Genomic DNA, 11,932 nt, shown 5'->3' on the forward strand with positions numbered 1-11,932 from the left:
CCGAATGTGGGCCTAAAACTTTAAAGTTTCACCACATTCTTTGCTAGTTATAGTAGTACTTTGCTTTGGTCCTTCGAACGAACCGGATGCCATAACGATTCACAAAGGATTTTTTTGGATGTTAAAGATAATTTACGATAAAGTTCACGTTGGTGATGGATGGCTATAAAGTCATTTTAGTGTAGCTGGCACGTGTCCAAAGTTATTTGGTGAGCAGGGTAAGGTATTGAATTACTTGGAGTGTTTTGCCAAGTAATCTATTGTTTATGGAACATTATTGTTCGTATTTAGTGATTACTCTGTAAAGAAATTCTTGTTGAATTTCGTAGCCATTTTGAACTTAGGTTTTGTGACCAGATTTATTTTGTGAAGTGATGATTACTTGGAGTGTTTTGCCAAGTAATCTATTTTTGGAACATTATTGTTCGTATCAATATTGTTTATTTGGAACATTATTGATTGATTCGTATTTAGTGATTACTCTGTGAAGAAATTCTTGTTGAATTTTCAGAAGAAATTATTTTGTTAGTGATAGCTATTTTGAACTTAGGTTTTCGTGACCAGATTTATTTTGTGAAGTGATGAAGAGCACGTGGTCAAATTCTATCATCTATCATTCAGTGACGTTATTTATTCGACCTATGAATAAGATTAGTTATATTTTCAATCAGGTTTAGATAATTTGCCATACACATTTTTGATATTTGAGCAAGTTTCTTATTGATCCATTAACAAGAAAATGGATTCCAAGATTTAGGTAGTTATTGAAAGGGAAATTATTTCCTTACAAGATTTTGATGAGACAGATAACTGCATTGGTGATACTGATACACCAAAATCGACCCTTGTAATGTATGAACGTTGTCTTATTGAGGGTCTACGACGTTTTGAAGATAGTTGGTCACAGAATGTGACGATTATTTACAGGATAGTGAATATGATAGTTTATGTAGAAGTTATAGAGCAATAACTAGATGTGTAAGGAAAGCTATTGCTACTGCACAGAAAACTATGAGCGAGATTGACACGGGAGATATAAATCAACAGCCCGCTTTGCCTCCTCCTTCGGCTCCCATTAACCCTCTCCCTCCCCCTAAACTCCCAGCAATTAAGATACCTGAATTTAGCGGTGGGGAAGAACAATGGCTTGCATTTTGGGATATATTTAACAGTTTAGTTCACGATCGTATGGATATTTCCAATGTGATTAAGTTTTCTACCCTCAGAGCTAGTTTAAAGGATAACGCCTTTAAAGCCATAGAAGGTTTGCCTGTCACTAATGCCAATTATTCAGTAGCTATTCAGACCCTTAAGGAGAAGTATGATAATAAGGACAAATTGAAACGTAGACTTATGTCCAAATTAACGCATTTAGTCCCTCCCAGTCATACAATAGAGGATTTGAACACGTTCAAATTGGAATATGAGAAGATTATTTTACAAATGAACACATTGAATTTAGATGTAGAGGCCATGAACCCCATTTTCTCTAGTATAATATGCGAGAAATTATCACCTGAAACACGTAAGGCTATAGCTAATAAACATAATAGTATGTCTCTTGATTTAAAGCAAATTTCCTCAGGTTTGAAATATGTTTGTGAATTAATGGAATTTTGTTACGAAGGTGAGAATTCTAATAAGAAAACGTGATCAGGGTAACTATTCTAAAGTGATTCCCTCAAATGTGCAAAACGTGCAGAGAGCACAACAAAGTAACAGTAAGCCTAGTAGTAATAGTAGTTCTTACCATAATTGTGTGTTTTGCTCATCGAACCATGCCTCTCGCGATTGTAAGACTTTCAAAACCATTGATAGTAGAAGGGACAGAGTTAAATATTTAAGATTGTGCTTTGCTTGCCTCAAAGGAGGTCATTTATTCTCTGAATGTAGAAACAAACCGAAATGTAATATATGTGATGGGCCTCATTACCCGATGATTTGTAAGAAAACAGAAAACCCTGTTAATCCTGCTCCACCAAAGTTGAGTGTAAATAGTACTAATGTTAGTAAGTCAAATGTTAATTCTGGGAAATCTCATAATGATTCTAAAGGTGCTGTAAGTAAAGGTGATTCCCCAGTAGTTATGACTGCTTCTTTGGGTATTGATCATTCTCAGACTAATAAGAGTTCTGTTTCGACTGCTCTTCCTACTGCTAATGTAATTGTGTCAGGAATGGACATCGTTCCTTTGGGAGAGCACTCTTTGATTCTGGTGCACAAAGAACGTTTATTGCAACGGAATTAGCTCATAAGCTTAGTCTACCGTCCATAGCAACAGTAGCCTTAAAGGTAAAACCATTTGGCAGTGATGCCATGGAAGTTAATTGTAATATAGTAAGAGTTGTGGTGAGACTAGGTAAGATTCGTACTGTCATTAATGCCATTGCATTCGATAGAGTTAATTCCAGAATTTATTCTCCAGGTTTAAGTAAGTCAGCTGCGTTCTTGACGAGTAAAGGCATAAAATTAGCAGATAATGATTTAAATTCAGATGAAGTGAATGGTATAGAATTGGTCATTGGAGCTGATTACTATGGAAAATTCATTCACAACAGTCAAATTTGCTCTGGAATACAGATATTGAATAGTTCTGGTGGTGCACTAATTTTTGGACCTCTTCCTAGTTGGTCTTATGACGATGTAGAATCTAATGAGATTACTACATCAAATGTATGTTGTTCAAGAATAGAAGTAGAGGAAATCCCTATTAATTCTTGTTGTGAAGTTAGAAAATTATGGGATTTAGAAAGTGTTGGTATTCGTCAATCTGAAATTAGTCCTGAAGAAAGAGAATCAGTTAAGTGTTTTAAGGATAAAGTAAAAGGGTTGACAATAAGTATGAAGTGTCCTTGCCATTTAAAGATGAAAGTAGACCGCCTGTTAACTATAGAATAGCCATTGGTCAATTAAATTCCTCGCTACATAGATTCGAATCTGACCCCTCCTTGTATGCTCATTATGATAAGATTATCAAAGATTACGTTCAGTCTGGGTTTATAGAATTAATTCCCTCAGGCTCCCCTATTATAGGGCATTATTTACCCCACCATGCTGTATTGAAGGATTCAGAAACAACTCCCATTCGAATAGTTTTTAATGCTTCTTCCAAGGCTAAAGGAGAACTTTCCTTAAATGATTGTTTATTAACTGGTCCTCATTAACTACTAAACTTTTTGATGCCCTGTTGAGTTTCCGTACAAACCCAGTAGCTGTGATTTCAGATATCAGTAAAGCCTTTTTAAGGATAGGCATTTCACCTGACTGTCGTGATTATTGCAGATTTCTATGGATAACTGATCCCTCCGATTTGAAGTCTACTGTAACTTACCGGTTTTGTGTAGTTTGTTTTGGAGCTACATGCTCCCCCTTTCTCTTGCAGCAAACCTTTTGCATCATTTATCTTTACATGATAATCCCCTTGCATCATCTCTGATGAAGAATTTCTATGTAGATAATTTTAGTAAAACTTACAAGGATGTGTCAGTCTTGATGGATGAGTATCCAGTAATAAATGAGATTCTTGAAGATGCTAATATGCCTCTACAAGAATGGGTCAGTAATGATTCAGAGTTTAACAGAACCATAGATGTTATCAAAGAAAGAGTGAACGTTTTGGGTTTAGAGTGGTATCTAACACAAGATGAGATGTCACTGAAGGAAGTAAATTGTGAGTATAAAGGACCTTTAACCAAGCGAAAGGTTTTATCAGTAATAGCTCGAATGTTTGATCCTCTAGGATTATTGTCACCAATACAGGTGAGAGGTAAATATTTTCTTAAATGTTTGTGGAGTAACTACGGGTGGGATGACCCTTTGCCAGAATCATTATGTTCAAGGTTTGATGAAATTTGCAAGTGTATTAGAAATGTAGAAAGTTTAAAGTTTCCTAGGTTTGTTGTACATCCTGAAGGTTCCCACTTACATGTATTTTGTGATGCCTCTAACAAGGCATATGGAGCTGCTGCCTATGTGATTGATTTCAGAAGTGTAAGCAATTTACTGGTCAGTAAGTGTAAAGTTGCACCAAACCCTAAACAGACTATTCCGCGTTTGGAATTGACAGCCTTGTCCTTGGGTGCGAAACTTGCTGGAAGATTAATGCAGAATGATGATTTGAGATTGAGTTCTTGCACTCTCTGGAGTGACTCCATGGTTTCTATTTGTTGGGTGAAGAACAATAATAGTAAAATTCCCTATGTACGAAACAGAGTCACTGAAATTAATGAATTCAAGTTTCCTCTACGGTATACCCCTCTAAGGATAATCCAGCTGATATTCTATCCAGAGGTAGTACTAGTAAAGATTTAGCGCAAAATTCCTTATGGTGGAATGGCCCTAAATGGCTTTTAACTGGTGATTATCCCCAATCTTTAGCTACAGAAACTGTGCATGTTAATGAAATTCTTTCAGAACCTAAGTTTGTTAACCCTCCAACCCCATTAATTGACATCCCACGTTACAGTAATTTAAGTAAGCTTAAACGTATCATGAGGTCAATATTGCTTTTTCTTAATAAATGCAGTAAAGGTTCTAAGTTTGTTGTTAACGAAATGAAAGCACTTGTCCTCCTTGAACAGAAGCAACATTTTTCTACTACCAGAATGTACCTCTGTGATAAGAATTCACATGGAGTGTCCATGGATATTAAGAATTTCTGTAATCAGTTGAACTTATTTGTTGATGAGGAAAATCTAATTAGGTCTCAGGGTCGCATGAAAAACGCTTCCATGTCTTATGATACTCAGTGCCCAATGTTATTGCCTTCCAGAAGTTATTTAACAGTGTTGATAGTTGAACATTTGCATAGACATCATCACCATTGTGGTGTCAATTCTGTACTGGTATTGTTGAGAGAAACTTTTTGGGTACCGAAAGCACGACAAGTTATCAAATCAATTCTGTCAAAGTGTGTTTTGTGTCAGAAGTTAACCAAGAAACGGTTGTGTTTGCCTCCTCCTCCACCATTACCCACAGAAAGAGTGAGATATGATAGATCTTTCCAATCAGTAGGAGTTGATTATACTGGTGCTATTAATGTTTTTGATCATGAGACTGGCTTGGAGGAGAAGGTCTTTATATGTCTATTTACCTGTACTACGAGCAGGGCAGTTCATTTTGAATTGACTCATTCCATGACTGCTTCCGATTTCCTACTGGCTTTTCGACGCTTTGTAGCATATCATTCTCTGCCGAGTCTGATTATATCTGACAATGGTAGGAATTTTGTTGGATTTAATAATTTCCTGAAGGAAATTATGGATGAACCAGAGGTAAAGTCATACCTTGAAGGAAATTGTGTTAATTGGAAGTTCATTACACCGCGAGCCCCCTGGTCTGGAGGCTTTTATGAACGCCTTATTGGTGTTCTAAAGGGATGTTTGTCCAAAGCCTTATATCACAAACGTGTATCCTTTGAAGAGTTGAGAACTCTACTTGTTGAGTTTCAAGCTGTGATAAATTCTCGACCACTGACTTATCTCTCCTCTGATCGAGATTGTGAGGCTTTGACTCCCTCCATGTTACTTTATGGGCGAAATGTTTGTATTTCCCCTCCTCTTAACAATTCAGCAACTGATGACCCAGATTTCATGAGTTCAAGTGATCTTAGAGAACAATATTTTAGATTATCATCAGTGCTAAGAAAATTTGAGAACTCTTGGAAAAGAGACTATTTAGTGTCCTTGAGAGAGAGACATTTTAATTCTAGTGATTATCTCTCTGCAAATGTGAAAGTTGGGGACATAGTGATGGTAGACTTAGAAGATCATCTGGGAAAGGCTATAGATACCTCCTCTCACTGGGTAAGGTTACCCAGCTGTTTCCGTCGTCTGATGGTGTGATTAGGTCTGTAGAAGTGAGAGTGAATAATAAACTATACATGAGATCAATCACAAAGCTCGTACTTCTGGAATTACCTGAGAGGGAATTTGATATTGTTGTAACTCAGGAGCCAGATAGTGTGCCTCTGAGTGGTACTAGACCTCGGCGTGCAGCAGCAATCCGCTGTGATCAAGAGAGAAAGGATTTAATTTCTATGGATGTACTCTAAAATGTATATTTGATTTAAATTTTGATGTGTTAAGATGGTCACAGCTGCATAGCGTTATTCAATTGAATTCGCTCCTGGGTGCAGTTGTGATTACTTCTAATTATGATTCTTTCTTGGGGGAGAATGTCAAAAATTGCCATTTATTCCCCTTGAATAAAATTTCCTAGTTTTCTTGAATACTTATTTTTGATGTATTTCCCAGTTTCTATGAAAAATACGTTGATGTGATTGTTTTGCTCCACAGAAGAAGTTTTTATTATATTAACTATAGCAATGAGTTTGTATAAATTAGTACATTGATATTTAAAGTAGTAAAACACCTTTTTGCAAATTTTATCCATCTCTATAAAATTAAATGACGTCTGATTGCAGTGTTGTCAAACTTCTTCTTGTGGAGAATATATATGTTATTTTCTTGTTGTAAGGGCACATGCCAGTGATTTAAGCTTGCCTTCTGGACGAAACCCTTTTTTTTTGTATGTTGGGTTACGATTAAACAACTTAATGTTTGTTTTTAGTTGATGTTTTGTTACGTAACCCTGTAGTTTTGTAGATGTGACAAAGAACGCTCCCTATTTGTTTACATTGTATCAATATGTGGAAATTTAAGTAGATTTTCTGAGTATTGCTAAACTTTACTTATATGACAATTGTGGAGTGTGTTTAATCAGGCATATATGTGTTTGTGTTGCAAAACAATTATTGTTTTCCTCCTTTTATTAGGGTGATGCCTTTTGAAGTTCCCCATTCCCTGTGCATTGACACCCACACCCTGTGCTGTGTCGTATTTATGCCCTTTCTTTTCAGAGTTTCTTGCTATTTTTATATTGAAGTTGTAAATTGATGTACCAATTGTGTTTTGTATCTTGTTTGTACCGTTATTGTGAATTTTTGAGTGAACTGGGAATTATAAAAAAGAACTGTGGAACCTGTTATGTTCTCCCCAAGCTGTTTGAATTTTGAATTTTGAATTTTTTGTGAGAGGAATAAAGATATCAAGGAAGCACGCGTTTCCCTCTCTCCCGTGAGAAAGTTGAGTATTTGAGGAGATTATGTCTCACGATGAGGGGCCAGAAGCCCCAAATAACCTACATGGTGCCCAGAACCCGGGATCAGAAGGAAATGACGAAGATTTTCCCGGATTTCCTGACATTTTGATGAAACTGAAAAGTCTTAAGCTGAAGAAAGTCGGAGCTGAAACATGGCTGCGTTGTGCTGCGAGAAAATTAAGTGGAGTTCTACAAGGCCAACCAAGCTGGCATGAGTTAACTAGCTTAATGGACGAATTCGACCACCGTAAGTCTAAGTGGGTTGAACTAGATGATGCGGTGCAAGACTTGATCGAAAATCCGGAAGAAGTCAAAAGGTTAGTCTATGAAGCCGACGATTTCCTCAGTGAGGTAGACCAAACACACATTGCTGCTGCAGAAGTTTTAGAAAAATTAGGCAATGGTAGATTCGTGAACTTGAATAGTAGGGCTACTAAAGGCAGTATAATTTCTGCAAGTGAGCCTAGTAGTGAAGCACATAGTGTGAAATTGCCTAGGCTTGAGTTATTAAAATTTGGCGGGAAAATAACAGAGTGGATGCCTTTCTGGGATCAGTTTAAGGCTATTGTTGATGACAAGCCTATGCCTCCTGTTAACAAATTTATGTACCTGCGCTCTGTGTTGGAGGGCGAGGCGAGAAGAGTTATACAGGGTCTGGCTCAGACGGCAGCTAATTATAAATCAGCATGTGAACTGTTAAAAGAGAGGTATGCCAAACCAAACAAGATAATTTCCGCCCACATTCAGGACCTAATGCAGCTTGCGTTGTCAAGGAGATCGAAGTACGACAATCAACTCTTGGCGTTGCGGAAGTTGCAAGACGACATGATAGCCCATGTTCGCAGTTTGGAGGCTCTTGGGGTAGGAGGGGACCAATATGGGCTGGTATTGGCGCCCATGATCTTGTCCCTGCTCCCCCACGAGATTAGACTGGAGTGGTCTCGAAGTCAGCAAGAGGAAGGAGACCTTAAAGGGCTGCTGGAATTCCTACAACGAGAAGTTGAGGGGCGAGAAAGGGCTGAGGCCCTTCAGGGGCTGAACCACCGAAAGACTGAGGATCCCTGTTAGGGACGAACATAATTAAATACAGGGCCGGATACAAGGTTTATTGTGAATCCGTTACAACAACTTGCCGCCAAGGACCAGCACACCGGCCGCATGACAACACAACCCCGGAACTGAGAACTCAAAAACAAAAGACGTTCACAGCAGGGAATAGAATCAGAATTAACAAAGGATTACCTTTTTTTTTTTTATCTAAAACTCTACATCCCTTATCCCTAGAAAAGCAATAATATTCCAACTTAAAACATCAGACAATTAAATAAATCAATACTTCTTCCAAAATATGTTACAAATATGAAAACAAAACAACATGATAAATACAGCATATTTGTATATATTTATAAATCAAGTCGATCTGGAGGTTTACTTATTCGACTGGATCGCCTTAACATTGGCGGTTGTACTGAACATTCACTATCATTATTTACAGTTACTTCTATGGGTTCTTCAGCCCCACTATTATCACATGGTACATTAGTGTCTGAAATGAAAGCACTAGAATCACTCAAATTTACAGATGACTTAGAATTATTGGATAACACTTCTTTATTGGATTGGTTAAAGTCACCCATATATCTATGCATAATCTGATCTGCATGTCTTGTCCAAATAATATTACCAAAACTCTGTACTTCCACCTTATAATTTCTCAACCCAAGTACTTCCACAATCTTTCCTTCCACCCATGGTGAACCTTTCCCAAAATTACGAACAAACACAGCATCATTGACTTTATACAATTTACCTTCCTCCTGGAAAATTTCACCCCTCATTTTCCTTAAAGATTTGTCTTCAGTTTAACCGATTCAACAGTACCTTTGAAATTCCTACCAAACATTATTCTGCTGGGGCCTTACCCGTGGAAGAATTCACAGTCCTCCTATAGTTATACAAAAATCTACAAATTCTGGTCTGAATATCTCCCTTCTTAAATTTTCCCAGGCCCTCCTTGAATGTTCTCACCCCCTTTCAGCCAGACCATTGAGGATGGATGATAAGGAGCTGGTGTTACATGCTTAATACTATTTTACACAAGAACTCCTCCATCTCTTGAGAAACAAAATTTGGAGCATTATCTGATACAATGATATCAGGTATACCAAAATTACAGAATGTCTTCCTCAAATGACCAATGGTAACAGCTGACGTAGTGGAACTAGAAAAATGAATATCCAAAAATTTACTATGAGAATCTACAATTATCAAAAATATTTACCATCCATTGGTCCTGCATAATCTATGTGCAGTCGAGACCATGATTTACCAACAATAGGCCAAGACAATGTAGGAGCTCGAGGATTTGTAAAATTCTTAAAACAAATGCTACAATTCTTTGTGACTTCTCCTATGTCCTGGTCTATCTTTGGCCACCATACCCAATTCCTTGCCTCAGCTTTCATAGCATTTATACCATTATGCCCACAATACAAATGGTTCAAAACCTTACATCTTAACTCAACAGGAATCAAAACCCTATTTCTATACAATATTACACCATTATGAAGAGATAAATCATCTTTTACAGAGGCATATTCCAGAAGTGACATTATGTTCCCTTGACCATCCCAGCTTCAAACAATTTTTCAACTGAGACAATACAGCATCCTTATTGGTGAAATGTTTAACTGCCTGAAAAGAGATGTCATCAAAATCAAGTAATTCAACCAATTTAAGATATACTCAGCTGGTGTACCAGAATGAAAATCATCATCAAGTGGCAATCTGCTTAAGGCATCAGCAATTACATTTTCCTTCCCAGGTTTGTGAACTAATTCATAATCATACTGAGATAACAATAAAGCCCATCTTTGTATTCTAGAATTAGCATTACATGGAATCTGTTTCCCTCTTCCAAAAGTCCCAGTAATGGTTTATGATCAGTTCTAGCAACAAAATTCCTGCCAAGCAAAAAATATCTAAAACGTTTCACAGCAAAAATAAGAGCTAATCCTTCTTTATCTAACTGAGAGTAGTTCCTTTCTGCTTTAGACAGTTTTTACTTGCAAAATAAATTGTTTTTCTTGGTCACCAACCTTTGCAACAAAACACACCCCACACCTACAGGAGACGCATCCACTTCAATGATTAAAGGACTATTCCCATCAAAACTAGTCAGGACTTTGGACTCGGAAAATCTCTTTTAATGCCTTCAAACGCCTTCTGCTTTACTGAAGTCCATCTAAATTTTACATTTTTCTTCAACAAATCATACAAGGGAGCTAGCTTAGAAGAAAAATTCTTTACAACCTTGCAATAGTAAGTAATCATACCTAAAAAGATTGAACTTCTTCAACAGAAGTAGGACATGGGCAATCTAAAATAGCTTTCAGTCCCTTTGAAGATGGCTTGACTCCTTCACCTGAGATGTGGTATCCTAAATATTCAATAGATTCAGCCTCCAAAACAGTCTTAGTCTTATTTATTTGTACATTATGTGCTTGCAAAAGTTCCACAACCTTTCTTAATCCGTGATCATGCTCCTTTTGGTAGCACCACTAACAATAATATCATCTAAATAAGCAGCTACACCCTCCACATTTGCCAACAGTTGAGAAATAAACCTTTGGAAAATACCAGGAGATGAGGACAAGCCAAAAGGTAAACGCTTATATTTAAACAATCCTTTATGAGTATTAATTACTAAATACTCTTGACTTTTCTCATCAACAGGTATTTGAAGATAAGCATTCTTTAAATTAATTTTGGAAAAAACTTTCCTTACCAACAACAGATAACAATTCCTCTATCTTTGGTAACGGGTACCTGTCACAATGAATTTGTTTATTCAAAATTTTAAAATCTCCACAAATCCTCATTTCAACCTTATTTTCTTTCAATACAGGTACAATAGGAACTGCCCATTCACTATGTGATATGGGTTCCATCATTTCATCCGCTACTAGCTTATCTAAGGCATCTTCAATCATTTTCTTGTAATAAAAAGGAACTGTGTGTGCTTTCATAAACTTTGGGGTAGCATTACCTTTTAAATGAATCTTAGCCAAAACACCAGCAATAGGTTTACTTGAATCTACCAAGTAATTATCTAGCAGCTTTTCTGCACTCACATTAGCAACCTTTATTACTCTAGTACCTTCATCTATTCCAGCCAGATAAATACCTACTTGCTGCATTAAATCTTTACCACACAAATTTGTATTACAAGAATCAACAACATAAAATACCTGAGAAACCTTTGTGCTATTATAAAGTACAGGAGCTAACACTTTGCCCAAGACATCAATTTTCATATTATCATAACCTCTTAGCTTTTTATTGCATTGTTCCATATTTAGTTTTAACCTATGTACCCACTCTTTGGTTATAGTAGACACAGCAGCGCCACTGTCAATCTCAAATGGAACTAAATTCTGATTAATACTGAAATAAAATTCATCAGAATTAAGAGCAAAAATCTTTCCTTTAACCATTAACAATCTATCATCATTGTTGTCTTCATAATCATCAATAGTTTTACAGCCTTCTTACCTTCAGCCCTACTATTGGAAGCCTTATACCTAGGTTTAACACTACTAGGCCTATGAAGAGACAAATCTTTGTTTGCCTCTCACACACCCTTTTAGATGACCTTTCCTTTTACAAATGTTACAAGTCAGATCTTTAAACCAACAGTCTATACTCTCATGAGAAAAACCACAATGCTTACAAGATGACTTTTCTTTTCTCACTGAACTAACCTGTGGCTGTGATTTGTTCCTCTCACCCACAAAAAGCTTTTTCCATGTTCAAAATTCTTTCTAAAACT

At 36.8% G+C, this 11,932-nt stretch overlaps 1 protein-coding gene across 1 annotated transcript; it reads left to right on the forward strand.

Annotated features, from left to right (window-relative positions):
* The first annotated feature begins 7,104 nt into the window (after positions 1-7,104).
* LOC136846977 (uncharacterized) lies at positions 7,105-8,169 on the forward strand. Its single transcript, XM_067118233.1, has one exon. It carries the CDS (start codon positions 7,105-7,107, stop codon positions 8,167-8,169), a length of 1,065 nt encoding a protein of 354 aa, XP_066974334.1.
* The last annotated feature ends 3,763 nt before the right edge of the window (positions 8,170-11,932 follow it).

This window comes from Macrobrachium rosenbergii, chromosome 16 (genome assembly GCF_040412425.1).
Source record: "Macrobrachium rosenbergii isolate ZJJX-2024 chromosome 16, ASM4041242v1, whole genome shotgun sequence".
NCBI lineage: Eukaryota > Metazoa > Arthropoda > Malacostraca > Decapoda > Palaemonidae > Macrobrachium > Macrobrachium rosenbergii.